The sequence below is a fragment of the Phragmites australis genome, chromosome 14, assembly GCF_958298935.1.
Source record: "Phragmites australis chromosome 14, lpPhrAust1.1, whole genome shotgun sequence".
Taxonomy (NCBI): domain Eukaryota; kingdom Viridiplantae; phylum Streptophyta; class Magnoliopsida; order Poales; family Poaceae; genus Phragmites; species Phragmites australis.
Window position 1 is genome coordinate 26,603,218 of NC_084934.1, and position 14,352 is coordinate 26,617,569.

Here is a 14,352-nt window from a genome sequence, read left to right on the forward strand (position 1 = left end):
GGCTTCTCAGAGAACTCACCGCCGGTGGCTCCTGACCTCGGATTGGCCCGTGATGGGGTCCAGGGTGATCGGCTCGGCATGACAGAGATGGTGGCAGGCATTTTGTTGGCGGTCGGAATAGAGCCAATCGCTCACTGGAGTCGAGAGTGACGGTGGTCGACAGGGAAAACACACGAAGATATGGTTTGGGTCAGGTTTTTGGGCGTTGGAAGCGTGCTGGGGGGGGGGGGGGCGGGGAAATGTTTTTAGCACTCGGCTTGGCCAGTGAGGTGTCAACGGCGGTCGGTGACGGAGACGGTGGCCGATGGTCATGGCGGCTCGGTGGTAGCTCGGAGGAGAGGGAAAAGGGCTGAGCGGAGGGGTGAGGGAGGTGGAGGGTGGCCAGTTAGAGCTCGCCGTGGGATCCAATCAGCCAACGTCGGCCCTAGACGGTGGATAGATGGTGGTGGTCGTCGGAAGGAGAACATGGTGGGAGTGAGAGAGAGAGAGGGAGAGAGAGGGCGAAGCTTGCCTAAGCGAGCTCGGCGAGCGGCGGTGAGATGCGAGGGAGCATGTGGCTGGTTTTTATAGATGGACGGGAAAGCGGCAGTGCCAGCGATGGGGTCCGGTGATGACATTCATGTGCGGTACGGCATGAAAATTTGTCAAAGGATGACAATGCCAGTAGTGTAGCGCTGCAGAGTTTACGCAGCACGAGGCAGGAAAGGTCGGGCTCAACAGTTGAGGCAATGCCGCCTTTTCTTCGTGCGTTCTCGTGTCGTCGAGGTTCCAGGGTGTGGGACGTGGTGCGCGACGATCATGAGAGAGGAGCAGCGAAGAAGGGGCGGTGTGGACGACGTCTTTTTTGGCGGTACGGTGTAGCGATGATGGTGGGCGACGTTGTCATGGTTAGGCGGTGGGGTCCAGCGGCTGGTGAGCTCAGCGCGAGCGGCGGGAGCTCGAGGAAGAAGGAGAGAGGGGATGAGCCGGCTTGTGCGAGTGGGTCGAAGGGGAGAGTTGGGCTGCGGGAAAGAAAAAGAAACAGAGAAGGAGAGAGTGGGCCAGGGAAAATGGGCCAAGAGACCAGAATAAGCCCAATGAGGGAGGGAAAGGGAAAATGATTTTGAATTTAATTTTTTCTAAAATTTTGGGATGTTACAATCGCTATAGAGAACACCCCAAAAGCGAAGGCCGCGCATGTGGACAAGCATATGCTGCGCGAAGTTCCGGTAGTTGGCACCATCAAAGATCACCGAGCACCGAGGAACTGAAACGGTGCTCGACGATATCTTGAAGAGATGACGAACGACGACGAGAGCGCAAAGGAGAAGCGACGGTCGACAGTGAGAGCACAAAGGTAGTGGCGAGCAATAGTAAGCAGCAACGAACAACGGCAAGAGCGTAAAGAAAGCGACGAGCTGCTATGATTTTTTTTCTTTTTTCTTATCTACTAGTGAGACTCAGCTATTGAACAGAATGACTGAGCAGAGTCGGACCGAATAGGAGCGGCGACCCGTGAGGCGGTCAATAGACTGGATCTGGCACACACGATAGCCAATTGAGGCCTGTCTCCTTGTGGAGGCCGGATCCGTCCGGGGCGAGCTCTATCCAGGTGGGAGGAGCGGCGCCGGCCAAGTGGCAGAGCGCACGACGCGAGGAGCCAGCGGCAGAGCGGGACGAGAGAGCACTGGGAGGCGACACGCTCGTCGGGAAGCGACGGAAGGAGTGAGGCAGAGCGCACTGAGGCGAGGCAGCCACCGGTGGAGACAACACAATGATGGGGCGGATGGGGGAAGAACGCCGCCGACGAAGCCAATGAGTTGGATAGAAACCAATGTGTAGGTGGATTGGATCTAGATTGGACGAGTTACAGCGTACTAAAAGAAAACTAGCTCTAGTACGATGCTAGGAGTAGTAATTTATATTTTTTAAGACCCTAAGCCAATATATATATGTGATAATATATAAGAAATCTCTTATAGACCGAGAATATTACACAAATATATATATATATATATATATATATATATATATGTATGTATATATATATATATATATGTATGTATATAACAGTTGACAATGCATAAAATTCTTGTGTTCCTTGCCTAGTGGTTCGATGAGAAGTCTACTTTAAAAAAATGTATAGTTACGTTTCCTGAGAGCACAAATAATACGATCGACGTTGGTTGTAAAACAAATGTTATCTTCAGCTATGAGCCTACGAATGCGCAATGTCTGATTTCATACTAAATTTGTGTCCCACCTTTTCCTTTTCTTATCGTTTTAGTGGTCGTAGGATACCTTTGCTTCCGAACAAGACAGAAAATAAAAGATAAACTTGGAAGTTTAATAATATAAAAGGTCAAGCTCTCCTTGACGTTACTGTAATTTGTATTTGTAAAAGCAAGCGATGCGACAGAGACGCTGCAGCTCGAAAAAAAGGGGGGGAAAGGAGTCAGAATTTAAAAAATAAAAACGCCGTTGCCGGGGATCGAACCCGGGTCACCCGCGTGACAGGCGGGAATACTCACCACTATACTACAACGACTTGATTGACAGTATTAAACAAAAATTTGATAAGTATTATAAAACATTTACACTGTTCGCAGTACGGCCGATAAATCTCCATGCTCGTATGTAGTTTAATCACGAAGCGGAGCCCATATGAAATGCCGCCGGAATTTCCCTCAGAGTACAATGGGACGGTCACATGTATTTCAGGCCTTATCTTTTTAGATAAAAGGACTACTACTCAAACTTCGAAGTATATTGGTCCGACACTGTGAAGTACAAGCCAATCGAAAACGGATTCTCTGACTTAGTCAAGGGTGTGAATAGTATCCATGATTTTGCTCCGGAACTGTTCAAGATTCAGCGCTACAGTACTGTTCAGATAAACCCTGTTCATCCTTGAATTTGCTGGACATCGGCCTTCTTGCTGCGCGCTGGCTTGAACTCAGAAAATCTCGCGCTCTTCACTGAATAATTGTTGCCGAGAACCACGAGTTGTCTCTGTTCCGTGCACACAAATGCGTGAACTGGAATGACAAGAGCAAGATAATACATCCTGCCATCAGGTTACAGGGACAAGCCTTGGTCCCCCCCGCGTTGGCAGCTAGCTTCAGCTGCCACAGAACCAGACGATATGCACATCTTTTTGAGAAAGAAGCAGAGCGAGAAAGCGATGGAGAAAAAACGCCTAGCGATCGAAGGTAGACCTTTCGAGTTTCTTGGCCCCAAAATGGCACAGCTTTCAGCTTATGCCGCCTTGCTTTCGGCACGGTATGCAGTAGCTCTCATCGCCAGCTGCAGCTTACTTGCAGTCACTGTTCCTGTCGTCGTCGTCCTCATCATGGGCGCTTTATGTCACTCGCACAGACACTCCCGGGGGTCGCTGGACTCTGGACGGCATGCAGTGTGCTTGCTTCCACTGCACCTGCGGCTGGTTGCAGGAGAGGACGTACGAGTGATTGATTGGTCCGGCCATGGATGGTGGCGACAGGGACCCAGGGACGGGCTGCCGGCCGCGACCTGATGGCCAGGGTGGAGGCTGTCGGCGCCCCGGGATTGGTCGTTTCCTTTCTGAGTTTCTGTGTGGCCCTTAGGGATGCGGGCATGCATAGAATGATGGAACCCAACAACGTGACACCTCAGTGAGGAACTGCTGATGTTTGCTAGGCTGACTGATTGGAAGTGCATGGGGCAGAGCAGAATTGGAGGACACACGGAGGTAGAAAATCTTTATCCAAAGAGGCCACACCCATATAGCAAACAACCAAATATTTGAGGTGCAGTGCAGGCGTCCCCCTGTCTCCGTTGCTGGGACATACTCACACTGTTTTCCTTTCTTTCCTTTTTTTTTTGCCAAACCCATACCGACACTGTAAAACCAGAGGCGGAACCGCGGAAGCATGAATGTATAGCATTGCATGACATAGCTTGACGTCACCAAGGACGCGACTCCCTCTGCAATGCTCTACAATACATACATGATTGCTTAGTTCAACAACATAGAATCAAGAGTGTGTTCAGTTGCTCAAATTTGTTTGTCTAGTTTGATAGATATGTATAATTTCAGAGAGAAATATGTTTATTTATCCGTATTTACTGTTCTAGTTTTACTCGTAGCCTGATCCGATAAATGCAGGCTTCTGAATCTGCTCATATGAGCAAAACCACTTGTCAGTGTCATAAAATCATCTTCATGCGAGTACTAATCATAATCTCAACTCTTACATCCACTCATGCGGTCTAAGATTTGATCAACCAAACGAAAACTTAGCTCAGTCTATTTGAATACATACAACTAATCAAACACTCTCTTTTTTAACAAATATAACTTCACTCAGTATTTTTTCCTCAACCTACATATACGATTCATACTACCAAAATATTATACAGGCAACCAAACACACCCTAACTACATCTTACACAGTTGAACTCATGGGCGAAGCTACCTTAGCCCACCCAAGTGCACTAGTGTCAAGAAAAAAATCTCAATTATTAATAATTCAATTTTATCTCGTATACACCATCTAGACCTTAAATATATTAAAGTATACGCTCGAATCTTTAAACCTTTTCGTCCCTGGTTACAAATACGGTCGAATACGAATATGGTCGAATATGAATTTCATGCGCTAGCTCTAAAGCCTACTTTACACCCATCGACTATCAAATCACACCTCCTCGCCCTAAGCCACCTCAGTTTCAGATGATTTGGCATCCGCAAGAAAATTTGAGAAAGATTTTTTTTGAGAAAGAACTTTTAACCCTCTAGACACTTAAAATCCTCGGTACCCTCCACACTCATGATAGATTTTCGTTAACATCTGGAATTGCACGGTACACTTGCTAGTTTTTCTTTCTCATTCACATATATGGTTGCCAAAGACAGGTGATTCATCGTTTTCATCATTTTACACGCATAGAAGACAAAAGTTTGGGAAGTGATTTACACAGTTTTGATAGTTCGAGTATGCAAAGTGATCAGTTTTGGAGTTGATGGGTGAAATTTATACTCGGCCAATATTTGAAAGGTATAAAGTGTACATGATAAAGAAAATGGTGTGCAATGCAAAAAAAAGCAAAAAAAATGTGATCCAACTTTGCACGGCGATTGTCTGATCAATTCGAATCTACCACAGCTGGTAAAGTATATATGAGTAAAGTTATAAATATTTATTTCATTGTGGATTATTATGTTTTTTCTCTACATCCGGCCTCATACTTCTCCATGACATTTGACACACGTCTCATATCACCAACATCCCCTTTTCTCAACTATTCAAGTGTTCATACTTACCCCATTTTGGCACCAAACAGTTCAAGCTTCAGAGCTATTTGATATGCCAAAATTTTCCTAATTCCTACATAAACCGAACCATTTCATATGTATTTGAGCAAAAATTATGCATTCCCATCGGGCAGTCTAAAATGGATAAGGACGCTCACAGACGTGTGGGCCCATCAGTTGGTCCCCACCTGCTACGCCACGTGTCACATGCCACCTCGCTCCCTTGTACCCGACAGTCACAGACCCGACCCCTGGGCAAAGGAAAACCATTTCTCACCGCGAAGCAACGCTACCAAGCCGCACCTTTCGGCCCCACGCACCGCTCGACCAATAACTGCCCTGCGCGCTCCCACGAGCGCACGAACACGGGCGCACTTGCTCGCCGGTCCCACGGGCCCACCTCACGTGGTCAGCAATAGCGATCCCTCTCCTCATCCAACGGCTCCGATCCGTCCACGTCGCCTCGAAGCCTCCCCGTCCAATCAAAACACGACAACGCGACGGAGAAAACCACCCTGGTTTTGCCATACCGCTCCTCGCCCCATCTAAAACCACCCCTCCCTCACCTCCCCTCCTAGTTTCCTGCGCACCACACTCGAGTCGAGAGCCACCTGATCCTTCTTCCTCTTCCTCCACACCGACACACGGCGTCGCCGTCGCCGTAGCCATTGCTGCGCCGCGATCGAGCGGGAGGGCGGAGGTGCGGAGATGGGGCGCGGGCCCGTGCAGCTTCGGCGGATCGAGAACAAGATCAACCGGCAGGTGACCTTCTCCAAGCGCCGGAACGGGTTGCTGAAGAAGGCGAACGAGATCTCCGTGCTCTGCGACGCTGAGGTTGCTCTCATCGTCTTCTCCACCAAGGGAAAGCTCTACGAGTACTCCAGCCATGCCAGGTACGTACGCGCGCAGCCGCTGCTCCCACTGGCTCGATCCCCTCGTCTTCCTGGCTTCCTGCTGGTTGCTATGATCGCCCGCTTGGGGTTTGGGGAGTTGGGTGCGCTTGGACGCTTGATTTGGGATGTTAATTTTCGTACGGAATCCGCTGCGTTGGTCGTACTTCGGATGGGGATTGCGTTGTGAGAGGTAGTTGTGGATGCATGCATGTGTGGTTGTTATTTCGTGCTAGTTTTGTGTGGATTCTGGTGGCATGAACGAGCCGAGCTAGATCGGCGATCACTTAGCTTGCTTTGTTCGTGGAAGTCGCTTGCTGATTATTTCGTACGTATAGCCGCTGGTGATCGGTTGCTGGTAGTTGCTATTAGTATTTCTGTATTCCCTTGACCTGGATTATGATTGAACGATGCTGCAGGTGCATAGTGAAGTATGAGTGGTAGTAGTAGTGGTGGTGAATGGTGATTAGCACATGCAAAGGAGGTCTTGAGCCTTGAGGTGATTGGTTAGTATGAAAGCTCAACTAAATATTGGAGCAAGAATTCAGAAGTACTGGATTCATTAATACTGGGAAAAAGAAGACCAGGTGCAAAATTTTGCTGAGATGGGTCGGTGAAAGCACTCTGATTAGTTTATATTTTCATCGTATGATTAAACTCTTCTGTATCAAATAGGAGCATTTCAGCATGTCTTCTGCGAAAGTAGCCAGTTTTTTTGTCTTCTGAAATGCATAATGGGAATTGTTTATCACTGTTAGGATGCCGTTCTTTGCTTCGTTGTTCCTTGTATATGTGGTACATGCATGTTTGCGATTTTCACATGGTAACTGTGAACCCAAACAAAACATCTGAAATTCTATAGTAATAACGTTCTGTCATCCTGTAGAAGAGAGATCAGGAGAACTGGTATTATTTATTCTTTTATTCTTACATATCTTGTTGTATGCCATATTCATATATAAGTGATCCACTCAGGAAAAACGTTACTGACAGTATTGTCTGTACTCTCTACTGCTGGAGAAAATTTGAACGTTAAAAAAGAAATAGACCTATAGAGTGTGATTGGTTGCTCGTATTTGGAGATACTGGTCTGGCGGATACGTATAATCTTATAAAGAAGCGTGTTTGGTTATCTCCATTGTTATAGTTCTAACGGATACAAATATACGCCTTCAGTCTAACCCGGATCACACCCTCATGCAGACAGGCCCATTTGTTAGTACTACAAAATCATCCTCATACGAGCAACCAATCACAATATCAATACTTGCATATGCTCATGTGGCTTAAGATTCAATCAACTAAATAGATACACAACTCTATCTATTTAGATAGATACAACTAACTAAATACTTTTCTTTTCAATAAATATGAGAACATGCTCATAGCGCGGTGGTAAGACCTCCAGTTGCAAGGCTGCCAGCTAGGAATCGAACCCTGTTTCTTACAAAAAAAGGTCTCTCGTCAAGTTAAACCCCTTTCAGCGTGTTTCTGGGCGGTTCTGGGCGGGCCGGCCTTTGGGGCCTTTTTTCGACCTAGTTGCAAAATCCTTCGGGACGTCTCTTCCTTAAGGTTAAGTTTTTTTCCCAACAAATATAATTCTGTTCAGCCTGCTTTCTCTCAGCTTTTATATATGGTCCATACGGACAACCAATTTACACCCTTAGCGTTTGCACATATGTGACGTGAGCTGGTGGTAATATGCAAACTTTGGCTGAAAGAGGTTGTGGGGTTTGAACCGTGCCAACCTTTTTCATATTTTCCTTTCCTTTTCTTCAAAAAAATTATTTTGAAAATTTTTGGATGAAAATTTTCTGGAGTTTCTGGTTACCAGAGGTAATGAGAAAGCACTACGGGGTCCTTTTTTTTAAAATGAATTTTAATCGCAATGGTATGATATGGTTTAAGCTAGAGGCATCTTTATATTTTATCAGTTAGACAAAACTATGCTATAATGATAATATATTTAAATTGTTACAGTTCCGAATTTGTATTAATTGCATCGTTAGCTTGTAGCAATCCATACATTATCATACTACTAAGTTACGATAACAAACAATTGTAACAAACATTACTGTTCTATTGCTACAAAAAAGGTTGATGTTAAGTCTCTATGACTAAAGATTGGTGCCACCTGATTATTATCAAAGTAACGGGGAAATTTTTGTTGAGTGTACAAATTAAGAAGGAATAAGTAGCTATAGCTGCATTTTAGACTTATTATCACATCAGCATATGCCCATGACATGCCCTGATTCTAAAACACCCTTTCTGAATTCACGTGTGAAGCAACCTCAGTGCATTGAGTACCCCAGTTCTCTGTAAGTTAGACTGTGCATGTGATGACAGATAATATTAGAATCATGTTTGCATCCTGTTATACATGTTATTCAAGCTATGTTTTTTTTTTTTTTTGCAAATTTGGAATCAGGAGAAAATAATACAATGTATTTTGCACTTCTAATAAGGAGAAAATTAAGCCTGGACGTCTGAATCACTGATTTTGTCGTAGTTTTGTCATAGGGGACATCTAATACTTCACTTAGCATTTCAATACTGCACCAAATATTAAGTACAATAACAAGTACGAAAATCGTTTTCTCCTGGATGCATGAAAATCGTTTTTTCCTGGATGCATGAAAATCGTTTTTTCCTGGATGCATAACATTGCTATGTGACGCTTTTTCTGTAGTATGGAAGGCATTCTTGAGCGTTACCAGCGTTGCTCATTTGAAGAAAGAGAAGTACTGGATCCAAGTACTGAAGACCAGGTAAAAATATCCATAATTATCAGAGCACTATTCCTCCACTAAACCAGCAAGTTACATGTATTTGATATTTGATACTTTTCTACCAGGCAAATTGGGGAGATGAATATGGCAGGTTAAAATCCAAACTTGATGCCCTTCAGAAGAGTCAAAGGTACAGTAGACTTTCATAAGAAGACCCTTGTTCTGATTACAATAATGCTTACTGAGTCATTGTTTTTGTCTATTCACAACTGAAGGCAACTGTTAGGAGAACAACTGGATCCACTGACCATAAAAGAACTCCAACAATTGGAACATCAACTGGACAGTTCTTTGAAGCATATAAGATCAAGAAAGGTGAACAAATTGTGTTTTTTTTTGGCGTGCAGAGCTAATTTGGTTTATTTACCTACTTCTGAGTTGATAATATTATATCATTGTTTTTTTCTCTTGGTGCAGAATCAGCTCATGTTTGATTCAATTTCTGAGCTTCAGAAGAAGGTTAGTTACACTCCTTTAAACTCCCTTGTATGTCGCATGCTGCATGTTTATACCAGCAACTTTCCCTAGTGGGCCACTAGGGAAAGTTGCTGGTATGAGCACACCTTGCCAAACTTTGAGGAAGGAGAGCCTTATAATCATACATGTGTTGTAGTGAGATTAATGTGTTTTCGATATAGTTCAACATACACAGTCTGCTGCCAACCGATCATTTGTTATGCTTAAATCTTATTTAAACATCTAATTCTTCAGCATTTACAAATGTTAATGTCATTCTACTGCTACATAATACAGTCAATACACTCTAAATTCTACAACAGAATCAAGTTTTGTTTCTTTAAAAGTTTTATTTAAGGAACAGATCAGTAGAAATGTTGAACCTAATGTATGAGATAAGGCCAGTCTCGGATATTTGCAGGAAATAAATTGGTTTTGAAGCGGGAGGCAGGAGAGTAGATAACCATTACATTAAGGGAGATAATGAAATGAATTGAGTAGGACTGTGAAATTGGTCTCCCGTGCACGCTCTAAACTTGGGAAATAGCTTAGTATGAGTTACACGTTGCCAAGAAACAGTGTAAAAGAGATTGAAAAAGATGATAAAAAGAAAGCACTCGGTACTTCAGCAGACTAGTGGTGGTTATTGTAGCTGATCTTACAACAAACCTGTCAAAATGCAGAATGTTGATACAGATTTGCGGTGGCATCGTCTTCTTACAATAAACTGTCTTCCTTTGTGCAGGAGAAATCACTTACAGATCAAAATGGTGTCCTGCAAAAGGTAGAGCTTCCTTTCTTGTTTATGGCAGATTGTCAAAATTGGTCTAGGAGGTCAAACTCTTCTTTAAGTGTTAATTGTATTTTTGGAAACAGCTCATGGTGGCAGAGAAGGAGAAAAGCAATGCTTTAATGATTACACACCTCTGGGAGCAGCCAAGTGGAGCATCACCAAGCTCACCGTCACAGTCACCGGCAACGGTTCCAGATTCTATGCCAATTCTAAATATTGGGTATTGTGCTTCCATTGTATTTATTATATTTTGCACCTGCACCTCGCTTAATTTGAAATATTGTGCATTATTTTTCGCAAAATATTGGCTATGTTATTTCTCTTGTTTCACAATGATATTATAATACGTTAGCTGATCATGGTTTATACCCTAGATTTTCTAAAAGTTAATTTGATGTATTAGTTCGTTCAAGTACTGTTAGTTCAATAAACAGCCCCTTGAGGTAAAAATACACATGCCCGAAAGCAACTTCGCTGAAGGCAAAAAATACCTGAAAGAAGCTATACTTGTTTCATCTTGGTAGCTAAGTGTACTAAACCTCTCATGGTATATATTGCGGTTGGACGCTGCACTTGACACTACCAGCGATCCAGCATAATTACTCTATTATATTACTCATCGTCACCATTGCAGGCCATGTCAACCTAGAGGAGCAGATGAGGAATCTGAACTGGAACCGTCTCCTGCTCAAGTAAACAGCGGCAAGCTGCCACCATGGATGCTCTGCACTGCCAGTAACAGATGAGTTCTTCCAGTGCCGTTTGCGGTTCAACTCGACAGCAACACAACATCATCGACACACTTCGATGACCCAGGCATCCGCCGTTGCAAGATCCATCTCGATCCAGTGATCCAGTACCAACATAATCACTAATAAGATCAGGTCCCGTCAACGCATTTACAAGGTGAATGAAATCTGGAGCTTTTGTTCACCGTTATATTGTGTTTCGTTCTTGCGTTTACTGGCACCCATTTTTTTCTCCGACTAACGAGCTCGGTCTTGTGGTTGGAGATTCTACCGCTTTGTGTTGTTTCCTCTGTGCTGTGTATGCTTTAACGGAGCTGTGGTATGTTTCCTTGGTCGTGACGTTTTTTGTGTTCATCATCTGCAAGAAAATAGAAGGGCACTCTCTTCTCTTCTCTCCGAAAGGTTATAGAGCCAGGCCAAATATTTGGCAAATGCGTGACTCAGAATTGTACGTTTTGGAACTCAAGCGTCATATAGCACCACTTCTATTCAGGTTTATGATGGACGCTGAATTTAGTGAATGAACCCCAAGTTACTGGAGTGGCCGCTGTTGTTGCCAAAAGATGAAGCTGAAGCATGAATCTTAAGATGAAAAGATTGGAAAAAAACCAGTACTTTCAGAATGTAAATGCACGTTTAGGTCCTTAATTAGTTATTGGTGTTGTATTTAGTGTGCCCTTCTTCCATTTAGGTGACAACATGACATAACCACGCACGAAGATCCTTTATCTGGCGTCATACCCGTTGCGTCACCTTCTATTCACTCTCGATTCTTCTTATTTTTCATTTTTACCTTTGCCTACTCGATGACTGAATCGTGCTTTCTTCAGTTTAGAGTCGGTCCTGACATTTTGTGGTCAGGACGAGATTAAAAATGAGATCTCTATTAAATATAAATTTTGAAATATTTATATAGCACAATAACTCAAAGCAATAGTGTTATATTTTTTTTATATCAAACAAATAGCAATTGCATGCATCATATAAAAAAAATAGCATGCCTTGCTACACTCCGGAGTCTGAACGCCACCTGCCGCAAGACGTACACTCGTTTAGATCTAATATTTTCAGTTTGCTTTTGGACTGAACGAGTTATGGGCTTGTGACGTTGAGCACAGAGCACAGCATAGTCAACATAGAAGACAGAACACATATACCGTATATATATACATACGAGCCCCTGGGTTTTAGGAGCCTGGAGCGTCCACCCCGCTCGCCCCCCTCCAGGGCCGGTCCTGCTTCCGTTTGCTTGGCCTTTGGATTAGTTGTAGCATTCTTGTCTCTTTTTGCCTAGCTAGTGCTTAACGTTGGGGTTGTGTTTAACGAATAATTGCTTGGGGTCCACGTGCACCAACTAATGAGGTCTATCTAATTATAAATTGCCTAAAAAATGTAGCATTTTTGAACCACGTCACGTTGGATGAAGGTTCATCTTCCCAAATCTTCTCTTCCACCCAGTATATATTCTCAACCATCTTGCTCAAACCCTAGACCAACCTGCACCCCCTGTCTCTCCCCGTGATTGACGACCTGAGGGTGGTGTTCAAGGCACTCAATTGTTACATCTTAATCACTCTAATACATGATCATTAGCCTTCAAAACCGAACACCCATAACATTAGCGGAAGCGTAAGCAGTATCGGAGCCGGATGATACCATTAATAAGATCAGGTCCCGTCAAGGCCTTTACAGGGTGAATGCAATCTGGAGCTTTTGTTCACCGTTATATTGTGTTTCGTTCTTGCGTTTAGTGGCACCCATTTTTTTCTCCGACTATTGAGCTCGGTCTTGTGGTTGTAGATTCCACCGCTTTGTGTTGTTTCCTCTGTGCTGTGTATGCTTTAACGGAGCTGTGGTATGTTTCCTTGGTCGTGACGTTTTTTGTTTTCATCATCTGTAAGAAAATAGAAGGGCACTCTCTTCTCTCCGAAAGGTTATATAGAGCCAGGCCAAATATTTGGCAAATGCGTGACACTGAATTTTACGTTTTGGAACTCAAGCGTCATATTGCACCACTTATATTCAGGTTTATGATGAACCCAGACCCTGAATCTAGTGAATGAACCCCAAGTTACTGGAGTGGCCGCTGTTGTTGCCAAAAGATGAAGCTGAAGCATGAATCTTAGGATGAAAAGATTAGGAAATTACTACAAAACTGATCAAAAGTAGCGACACATCAGTACTGGCTATACATAAACTGGAACTGAAGATGTATGAGTGCCTCTTAGGCTCCTGCACGCAAACAATGATCGAGGTGTTAAAGAACCGACACTGAAACAGACTATCAGTACTGGTTCATGTTATCAACCGGCACTGATTGGAAACACGAACTGACACTAATAGTCGACTATCTATCAGTGCCGGTTCTGATCACAACCGCCATTAAAAGTAACCGGACCTAAAATTTCACTTAAATCGTGTTTTGGCTCGTCCCCACGTTCGTTCGGCTGACATCGTCCTCAATCCTCACGGTTTTATCTCTTCCTCAGTCCTTATCTCCCTCCATTTTATCTCTTCCCCTCTCCCCCTCCCTCACTCCTGCCTCGTCGCTGCTGCTGCTCCTCTTTGCTACATCGTCGTCGTCCGCTCCAGGGTTGGGCGATGGAGGTGGGGGGCGAGGTGTGGCGCCCACTCAGTGGTGAGGCTCCTAACGGGATCATGCTGCCCTTGGTGAGCAAGTAGAGGGATAGTGCCGGGTACGCGATGAAGGAGGCGACGGAGGACATGTGCACGAGATGAGCGAGTAGATTGGTGGCCATGAGGCGGAAGTAGTAGTCGGGTGTGGTGTCCGCGGCGGGCTTGTAGAGGGACTGGCCGGCATGGTTGATGAGGATGTGGAGCTAGGTGTGCAAGAGGTCGCGCATGACGGTGATGAGGCTATCCCTGTCGTGCTGCGAGGATACGTTGCGGACGGATATGGTGACCTAGAGAGGGAGGTCCTTGTCGCCCAGTGGCGACGGCATGTGTCCAGGTCGGTGGCGGTGTGGGAGAAGGTGTGCACCCTAGCGCCCCCAAGTACCCTTCACCTCATGTTCCCTCTTCGCCCATAACGTGTTCAACGTATTGCCCCCATCAAGCTCTCTTCTTTGTGCTCATCGCTTTCTTATCTTGCATAGGTGGTCTGAGCGCCGTCATTGGGTTGATGTTGAATCAAGTTCTTTGTGTGACGTTGAATTGAGTCCAGGGGTGGAATCCGTTTATGTGATTGAATCGATTATCTTGTGTGATGTTGAATCATTTTTAGTGAGTTTGTGTGATTGAATTTATTCATTGAGACCATGTTGAATCAGTTTGTGTGATTTTGGATTCTATCAGTTTAGCTGATGTTGAAATAGCTTTGACACGAGCGACGGGAATCAGCGGCAATCGAGCCGGCTCGGATGCCGTTCCTACCACC

General features: G+C 44.5%; 1 protein-coding gene and 1 non-coding gene across 2 annotated transcripts; one reads left to right on the forward strand and one right to left on the reverse strand.

Moving 5' to 3' along the window:
- Positions 1 to 2,455: 2,455 nt before the first annotated feature.
- TRNAD-GUC (transfer RNA aspartic acid (anticodon GUC)) lies at positions 2,456 to 2,527 on the reverse strand. The gene has a single exon. It is a non-coding gene; the product is annotated as a tRNA-Asp (tRNA).
- Positions 2,528 to 5,840: 3,313 nt separating this feature from the next.
- Positions 5,841 to 11,356, forward strand: LOC133890784 (MADS-box transcription factor 18-like). The gene is made up of 8 exons (XM_062331338.1): positions 5,841 to 6,168; positions 8,858 to 8,936; positions 9,023 to 9,087; positions 9,173 to 9,272; positions 9,375 to 9,416; positions 10,159 to 10,197; positions 10,290 to 10,426; positions 10,841 to 11,356. Exons 1-8 carry the CDS (start codon positions 5,984 to 5,986, stop codon positions 10,950 to 10,952), a joined length of 759 nt encoding a protein of 252 aa, XP_062187322.1. The 5' UTR covers positions 5,841 to 5,983; the 3' UTR covers positions 10,953 to 11,356.
- The last annotated feature ends 2,996 nt before the right edge of the window (positions 11,357 to 14,352 follow it).

Coding starts and splice junctions, on each gene's coding strand:
- LOC133890784 (XM_062331338.1), top strand. CDS start 5,984: ATGGGGCGCGGGCCCGTGCAGCTTCGGCGGATCGAGAACAAGATCAAC. Junction 6,169..8,857: donor GAGTACTCCAGCCATGCCAG/GTACGTACGCGC, acceptor CTTTTTCTGTAG/TATGGAAGGCATTCTTGAGC. Junction 8,937..9,022: donor ATCCAAGTACTGAAGACCAG/GTAAAAATATCC, acceptor CTTTTCTACCAG/GCAAATTGGGGAGATGAATA.